At 49.9% G+C, this 8,269-nt stretch overlaps 1 protein-coding gene across 2 annotated transcripts; it reads right to left on the minus strand.

Annotated features, from left to right (window-relative positions):
- Positions 1–1,650: 1,650 nt before the first annotated feature.
- On the minus strand, positions 1,651–7,966 carry TMEM250 (transmembrane protein 250). Of its 2 annotated transcripts, none has more exons than XM_077306012.1 (2): positions 7,810–7,966; positions 1,651–2,229 (listed from the first exon to the last, which is right to left on the minus strand). In XM_077306012.1, exon 2 carries the CDS (start codon positions 2,092–2,094, stop codon positions 1,675–1,677), a length of 420 nt encoding a protein of 139 aa, XP_077162127.1. In that variant the 5' UTR covers positions 2,095–2,229; positions 7,810–7,966; the 3' UTR covers positions 1,651–1,674. The 2 variants fall into 2 exon arrangements, with proteins under 2 accessions (XP_077162127.1, XP_077162126.1); XM_077306011.1 differs by having other exon boundaries at positions 7,613–7,942.
- Between the last annotated feature and the right edge of the window lie 303 nt (positions 7,967–8,269).

Genomic DNA, 8,269 nt, shown 5'->3' on the forward strand with positions numbered 1-8,269 from the left:
TTCTACCAAAACTCCACCTTAAGCAATCTTTCCAATACCACATCTCCCTCTGTCTTCCCAACTCCTTTTCTAACTGCCACTGGAATTCTCTCCCTTAGAAACTTCCAAGGCAATTCCACCTTCATCGTCAGGGATCCCAAAGTCCTATACAGCTCCTTCTGGGCTCCTATCACAGCCATGTTCAAGGAAGAAGCAAAACTTAGACTAGGGATTTCCCAGTGTATCTTTAATCTACTCCACAACAACAGCACGTTTAGCTTAATTATTAGTAAACTATCAAGGAAATCTGATTTAAAAACAGGGAACACTGGTAGCTTCTCTAGCTCTCCTGGTGCATAGTAAGCCAATGTGAATGGGGGGGGGGGGGGGAGGCAGCAGCCAATCCTCCCGCAACCCCACCACCAAGTAGTAGGGATGGGGGATTGGCAGGATTGGCGTGGGGCGCCCAATCAGCCTGCGTTCTCCTACTTGTGGTCAAGAGGAGGGGAGAGCAGCAAGGCCGCCAACAGGATGGGAATGGCAGCTGCCTCATGAATAGAAGCCCCATGGAAGTCTCCCACCCCGTCACTGCTGCTGGGAGTGGGTAGGCCGGGTGGAGCTTGTAGCCCCTGCCCATGGTGAGGGGGGGTGCGTGGAAACATGTCCTCTGTGAAAGAGGTGGGCAGCTGACCCGGCACAGCAAGGATGCTGTCCATGGTGAGTAGGCAGCTGAAGTTCAGACTTCGGGAAGGAGGCGGAGAGCCTTCCCAGCCCCACTTCCCAGAAGCTCTCTCTGCGGGTACATCACAGAATGGAGGGGGAACGGCAGGATGTTGAGGGGGAGCATGGGGGGCAGGTTCAGAGAGCACGGGCCATCCTTGCCACTGCCTACAGTTCGGAAACGGCCATAGGACCGCAGTTGGCAAGTGGGGAGGAGACAGCAGACTTCAACAAGGGCTTCACAGAGAAGGCAGCTGGTCCACACAGCCCCCACCATTGGCAAGATGGCATGGTGGTTGTTGCAGAGCCACACAGCTCATCTCCTGCTGGCCTTGCATGGCTGAAGTGGGAGGAGGGTCAAGGAAGTGCCTCTAAGTGCTTCTCAATAGTACACCATCCTCTCTGAGTGGCCCTCACTGGGGAGGGTGCTCCCCCTGAGGGCCAATCAGAGGGCTGGCACACTGTCAGAAGTACCCTTATATAATAATATAAAATAATATATATACACACACATATGATATTTGAAACTCTTCTGGACAACAAGGACAGTATAATGAGATCTTAACAATAGAGGTGTAAGTCCCAGATAAGTTCATAGTCTTTCTGAACACAGCCATTGGGGCTGGAAGACGTCAGATGATGTCCTTGTTAAGCACTCTGTCATTTTTATTGACTGAGGAAAAGAACCACCCAACCCTCAGTTGGAAAAAGTTATCAATATGTACTGGGAACACAGTAGCCAAAAGAAATGAGGGACAAACTCACCTAATGTTTTGTTTTACCAATAACATTGTACAGGCAGGAATTAGTATCTACTACTTCTCTCTTCAAGACCAACAGCACATCCACAAATTTATCAAATGTTGCTGAAGCACCGAGATAAATCTGTATGAATAAATGGGAGTAATCTCTGCCCCCTCCCCCACACAGACAAGAGTCAAATATGCTTCCTTGGCTGACACGCACCAGTTTTATTTACATATCAACAAACACCATGAAGCACCAGCCTAGGCCTCCCACCAGCAGCATTGTGACATGAATGCCATAAATGAGCAGCTCGTTCATGAGGCTAAATTCCACCCGCCTCCTTCCCAGCAAGAGAAGGATAATGGAGAGTTTGTACTGGAAACGTAGAAAGACCCGGATGCTGAGGTACTGGAGGCAAAACAAGATAGACAGGGCCACCCACAGGATGGAAGTAAACAGGCTACAGCTGAAGTACAGTAAGAAACGAATGAAGCCATACATCCAACGTGACTTCAGGTAGATGTCGAAGTTGTTGTATTTGGCGCGCACCAAATGCGTGGTCCTTACTGGTCCACAGGCTGAATGCAAGCATGTTGTGTGGGGACCATGAAAAGAGCGGACCCGTCGTGGGATGGGGATTACAGGCATCAGGCACCCCACCTGTTAGAGCTCTGGAGAGACAAATTTGCATGGAACATACCAGGCAATATCCATGAAGACGGGGAGAAAGTCCACTGACTCAGGAATGGAAACATGGGGTTGACTTGCCAAGCTGGAAGTTGCCTGCGGGAAGAAAAAGAAGGACAGCCAGTTTGAGAAACACCCTTAAAGGAAGTCCCATTCTGAAAGACAAGAGTGGGTGGTCTAGGAAAAATAGCCTTTCTCTGACATTGGTGCTGTGTAATGCCAGGTCCATAAACAATGCTATTCTGCAGAATTTCCTTGTAGAACACAATATGGACCTGGCATGCCTGATGGAAACCCGGGTCAGAGGGTGAAACAGTCATTCTGAAATTGCTGACCCCACTTGGTTTCTCTGTCCTCCACCAATCCCAGACAAAATGCTGGGGGGGGGGTCACAATACTGGTCCAAGATTATTTTCCCGTTAGGGCACTTCCTACCCCAATGACCCAAGGAATAGAATGTGTAGACTTAGTGTAGGACTCAGTGGACAATCTAGCCATCTGTTAGGTACCAACCGCCGAATGCACCAGCAGATGCCCTGCCAAATGTCCTGGATCTAGTGGCTGAGAGGGCGCTTCAGTTCCACAGACTATTAATATTAATTAACTCAGAAATAATTGGCTCTTTGCAGAATTTGGTCTTACTGTTTGCCATGGCAACACTAGGACATCCCCAATTTGTTGCTGGTCCCACACATCGAGCAGGCCATTTCCAGGAACTGATCTTTGGGATGGGAATAAATATCGGCCCACCTGGCAACAAAACTGACATACAAATCAGAGTGGTAGTATCTGGCTTGTTAACCAATAAGGTACTAGTGGGACTCTCTGAAACCATCAACAAGATTGCACCTTGATGCCCTCTCTGTTTCAACCCTAAGCCAGCTCCATTGTATAAATCAGAACTGTGCAAACAGAAACAGGAGCTGAGATGGCGAGAGAACAAATTTAGAGTCCAGGGGCACCTATAAGACCAACACAGGTTTATTCAAGATATGAGCTTTTGTGTGCACACATACTTCCTCAGATACAATGAGATGGCTAGAGTGAGTCTTATAAGATGCCTGTGAAATTTATGAGATGGAAATAAAATCCACAAAAAGGAGTATTTTGCAGGTACTATTGCCTCAACTAGCTCATGCTCAGCTCAGCTATTTAAGATAATTCACTCACTGACATCCTTAAGTACGGGATAATCAGAAATTACTCAATTAGACATAGGCTGTGAGGCTTTTTCAAGCTATTTTGTGGAGAAAATATTGACACTCCACCATGACTTAACCATCAAGCTTGAGTAAGATAGCTAACTGGAGGCCTCTTGCCCACCTCAAGGTCCCACTTTGGACCATTTCAGCCCACTTTTTTCAACTGATGCGGACACGGTTTTGACAGCAGTCCGGTCAACCCCTTGCTCCCCATGGTTGGTGAAAACTGGCAGTGAGGAGATCTGGAAACCTCTTTGGGAAGTTATCAACTTGCCCCTGATCTTCCCAGAGAAACTGAAGGAGGCTCTGGTCAGACCACTTCTGAAAAAAATGGTGCTGGACGATTGTGACCTTGCCAATTATTGCTCAGTTTCATATCTGCTGTTTCTGGCCAAGGTGATTGAACAGGTGGTTGTGAGACAACTACAGAGCTTCTTGGAATAGACATCAGCCACTGACCCTTTCCAGTCAGTCTACTATCCTAGCCATGGGGTGGAGAAGGCTCTAGTCACCCTCGCAGATGATCGCCAGAGGCAGCTGGACCTAGGCAGGTCAACACTGCTACTCTTGCTAGACCTAACAGCAGCATTCGACATGCAAGATCATGGGCTACTAGCCCAAAGTCTAGCCAATGTGGGGATTCAAGGCCTAAACTTAAAATGGCTACAGTCTTTCCTTCAAGGTCAGGGAGGGTGGCACTATGGGAGTGAATATTCCAGTGGGGAACCCTAATAGGTGGAGTCCCAGAGGGAGCTATCCTCTGCCTGATGTTATTCAACATCTATATCTGCCCCCTTGCCCAACTGGTTCACAATTTCAGTCTGAGATTTCATCAGTACATAGATGACATCCAGCTATTTCCGTTGTTAGATGGCCACCCATCATCATCCCCCAACTCTTTGGCCAAATGTCTAACTGCTGTGGAGGACTGGATCAAGAGGAGTCGGCTGAAATTAAATCCAGCAAAGACAGAGATCCTCTGGCTAGGGCAGGATGCTGAAAGAAATACGGTGCATCTCCTAGCTCTATAAGCATTCTATCTAACACCTACAATCACAAGTCAGGAGCCTGGATGTAATTCTGGACACTCCCCTATCCATGGAGGCCCAGATCACTAAGGATGCCCACCAAGTAGTCTACCACCTTCACCAGCTGCAACAGCTTGCACCATACCTATCAGTATCTGACGCAGCCACCGTGATCCACCCAGCAGTGGATCTCAGCCTTCCCTTTCTTTTTCAGGGCTCCTCTGATCAATAGGTCTTGAGCAATGATTAAAAGTGTTATCAGTAGTGTACCCCCACGCCAAAAATGTTAGTCAGTTTGCTTTCCATTAGCTCTTTACTTAGTTCATCATCTAGATTTAATCTCTAGTATAGGTAATATAAGGATTGTGATGTTTTCCTGTTCTGCCCAACACACACACACACACAATATTTCTTTTGTAACGTTCTGATATTTTTGCAATGCAGCTGTGGTGCAATTTGTTATGATGTATTATACTGTTATACCATACTAGTAAAAGAGAGTTGGTTCTTATTTGCTGCTTTTCTCTACCCCAAGGAGTATCAAAGAGGCTTACAGTCGCCTTCCCTTTCCTCTCCCCACAACAGATACCCTGTGAGGTTGGTAAGGCTGAGAGAGCCCTGGTATTACTGCTTGATCAGAACAGCTCTAAAAGGACTATCCCAAAGTCACCCAGCTGGCTGCAGGTGGGGGAGTGCAGAATCAAACCTGGCTCACCAGATTAGAAGTCTACACTCTTAACCACTACACCAAGTTGGCTGTTGGTGTAAGCTTGCACCTGCATCAAGAAAAAAAACAGCTTCTTGGAAGTTCTGTTGAAGTAGGTGTGGAGCTTCCATGCTTTGTTCAAAGCTCCAGGGATGGGGTTCAGAGCCGCCGCTCCAGTGACATTCCCACCCGCTGGCATGGCCTTGGTGGTGACAGTGGACATCAAGGCAGCTGGCAAGGTCCCCGCTGTCTCGCCTACAGCTATCGATGTCCTCACATGTCATTGGCCTAACAGCTCATAATTTGCTGGGTGAATGTCTTTGCCTTCCCCTCATCTCCCCAGAACAACGATGCCATTACCCCTGTCAGTTCATCCTTTGGGCCTTGAACTAGAGTCGCATCTCAGAGATCTCCCACCACAGCATGGTCTCCAGGTCCACCTGGCATGCTGTCCTGCCTTGATCCAGTTGTCATGATTCCCATAGTAGGCTATGGACGCCCGAGCCCCTTGGCACTTGATCACATAGTGTCCCATCTCTGCTCCGGCACACCCCACTTCCAGCTCAGGGTGCCCACCATGTACATGGTACTGTAGTGGGTTTTTCTGGTACCCTCTCCAACCTCCTGGGTAAGGGGAGTTGTTGCCCTCCTCACTGCAGTTTTTGGAGTCCAAGTCACCTCCTGTAGACACGTTGGTTGAATGGCGGACACGGGTCCAGGATAGTCAGTTTTGACAATCTGTGAGGATCTTCAATTGCTCAAATATGGAAAACTTTGACTTGGTGCAAAATTCATATTCATAGCGAGCAAGCTACCTCAACAATACATTGTCAAAACTGAGGCATAGACAAACAGGCATGGGATATAATCCCTCAACCCATACCCTTCCCTGGAGAACCTGTAAAATGCAGGAAGATATGAAACAATCACAATAACTGGAGGGAGGCAGAGCACAAGGTTGCATTCCGGAGGGGAACAGAGATGGATGGTGGAGAGGTATGAATGCAAGAGGAACTGATCAAGACAATAAAACATGGGCAAAAGTCTAATTAAACTAATGTCACACAGCTACTATTAATCATGGCAGAAGCATAGCATTCTGACACTGGCCAAGGATTCTGTTTTTTCATCTGGTCATGAAATTGAGATCACTGTAGGTGGGCAGGTAGTTGTGAATTTCCTGCATTCTGCAGGGGATTAGACTAGATGACTCTGGAGGACCTTTCCAATTTGGGTAAATTTATTTCTTTTAATAAATATTACTGTAATAACAGTTTCCTTCTTTACAAACATCCCATCAGAAATGATGAGCACAATCTAGTTATCATAAGTTCAGACAATTTAATGAGACAGTTTAGAGCACTTCATTTCCACCAAAGTAGTTCCTACATGCCTTTTGTAAATCTAAACATGAACAAGATCCTAGTTTATCTATATGGAGAGATCAAGATATGAACTATTTTGGCTGAAACTGCACAGTGCTTCATAAACCTAGTGGTAACTTTTCCACCAGGAAATCTATGCCTCCTGGCTATCAAAGAAGGGAGAAAAGAGCTGGTTTTTTTATATCCCACTTTTCACTACCCAAAGGAGTTTCAAAGCAGCTTAAAGCACATGTCCTTTCCTCACAAAGGTGCTATTGGACTCCAACGCAGCTACCCACTTGAATCTACCTCCTCACAACAGACCCTTGTGAGGTAGGTGGGGGATGAGGGGAGCTCTGAGAGAATTACTCTGCGAGAGAACAGCCGTAAGAGAACTGTGACTAGCTCTAGGTCACCCAGCTGGCTGTATTTGAAGGACTGGGGAATCAATCCCGGTTCTCCAGATTAGAGTCTGTTGCTCTTAACTACTACGACAAGCTGGCTCTCTCGTATCGTATCGTAAAGAAGCATATATATTCTGAAATAAAGCACTTGGCTCAGATTCTCCGGCTGACAGACATTCATTCTTTGTGCAAGAAAACGTCATTACATTATAAGTGGCATGCGGCCTGTGTGTCAAACAAGGAACCAAATATAACTTTTCTAGAAAATAAACGGCTTAAGCCAGGGGTAGTCAAACTGCGGCCCTCCAGATGTCCATGGACTACAATTCCCAGGAGCCCCTGCCAGCAAACGCTGGCAGGGGGCTCCTGGGAATTGTAGTCCATGGACATCTGGAGGGCCGCAGTTTGACTACCCCTGGCTTAAGAGAAGGGACGCTGGGAGCGTGACGGGCAGGCAAGATCTGCATGGAGGTAATGGGGAACGACAGCAGTGGCAGTTGCCAGGAGCCAAGCCTGAACCAGGGGGCGATCCCGTGCGGGGTGCTCCTGCGCGGCCTTCTGTGCTCCGCCACTCCCGTTGCAAAGGGCCGCCAGAGCCGGCCCCCTCCGGCCGACCACCCCTGAGCCAGCCCGCAGCGCCGCTGGGATGCAGGCGGGCGCTTCCAGCACGGTCCCAGGGCCCAGCCGCGCCTGCCGGAGCCCGCCCCTTGGGGGAGGGGTTGGTTGCCAGGCAACACACAGCCGCAGTGCGGAGGGGGGAAGGGGGGGAGCAAACCTGGCGCGCTCAGCAGCCGGCTCCGCCCGAGACGTCGCCGCCGGCCCGGGAACCACAGGCCGCCTTCCGCAGGCTTGCTGTCGAGGCCGCCAGGCCCAGCCATGTCGGGCGCTGCTCCCGTCGGCACGTGCGGCAAGAAGAAAGGCGGCGGCGGTGCGGGGAGGACGAAGGGGCGGGGCTTCGGCCGGCCGACTCACCGGGCTGAGGCGGCGGCGGGTTCTCAGCCCCTCCTCCCGCCGGGTCGAGACGGCTGAGCTGCCGGGCGGCGTCATAAGCCAGCGCCCGCCGCCGCGTGGGCCGGCGGGGAAGCGGTTGCCTAGCGACTGGGGCGCGACCGCAGTGAGCGCAGGGGCGGGGCCCTGGTCTGGGGAGTTCTGGGGCGGGGCCTTCTCGTCGCCGGGGGTGGGCGGGGCCGGCTGTCCCGGATGACCAATCAGAGGGTGGCTGAGAGCGCCGGAGTCCACTAGTGCCGGAGAACAGGGGTAGTCAACCTGTGGTCCTCCAGATGTTCATGGACCACAATTCCCATGAGCCCCTGCCAGCAAATGCTGGCAGGGGCTCATGGGAATTGTAGTCCATGAACATCTGGAGGACCACAGGCTGACTACCCCTGCCGGAGAGCAACCATCGCAGGAGAGCTTGGGAATGCATTATAAA

Source organism: Paroedura picta, chromosome 12 (assembly GCF_049243985.1).
Source record: "Paroedura picta isolate Pp20150507F chromosome 12, Ppicta_v3.0, whole genome shotgun sequence".
Lineage (NCBI taxonomy): Eukaryota > Metazoa > Chordata > Lepidosauria > Squamata > Gekkonidae > Paroedura > Paroedura picta.

What these genes read in the sequence shown, in the direction of transcription:
- TMEM250 (XM_077306012.1), bottom strand. Translation starts at nt 2,094, where the DNA reads ATGCCTGTAATCCCCATCCCACGACGGGTCCGCTCTTTTCATGGTCCC.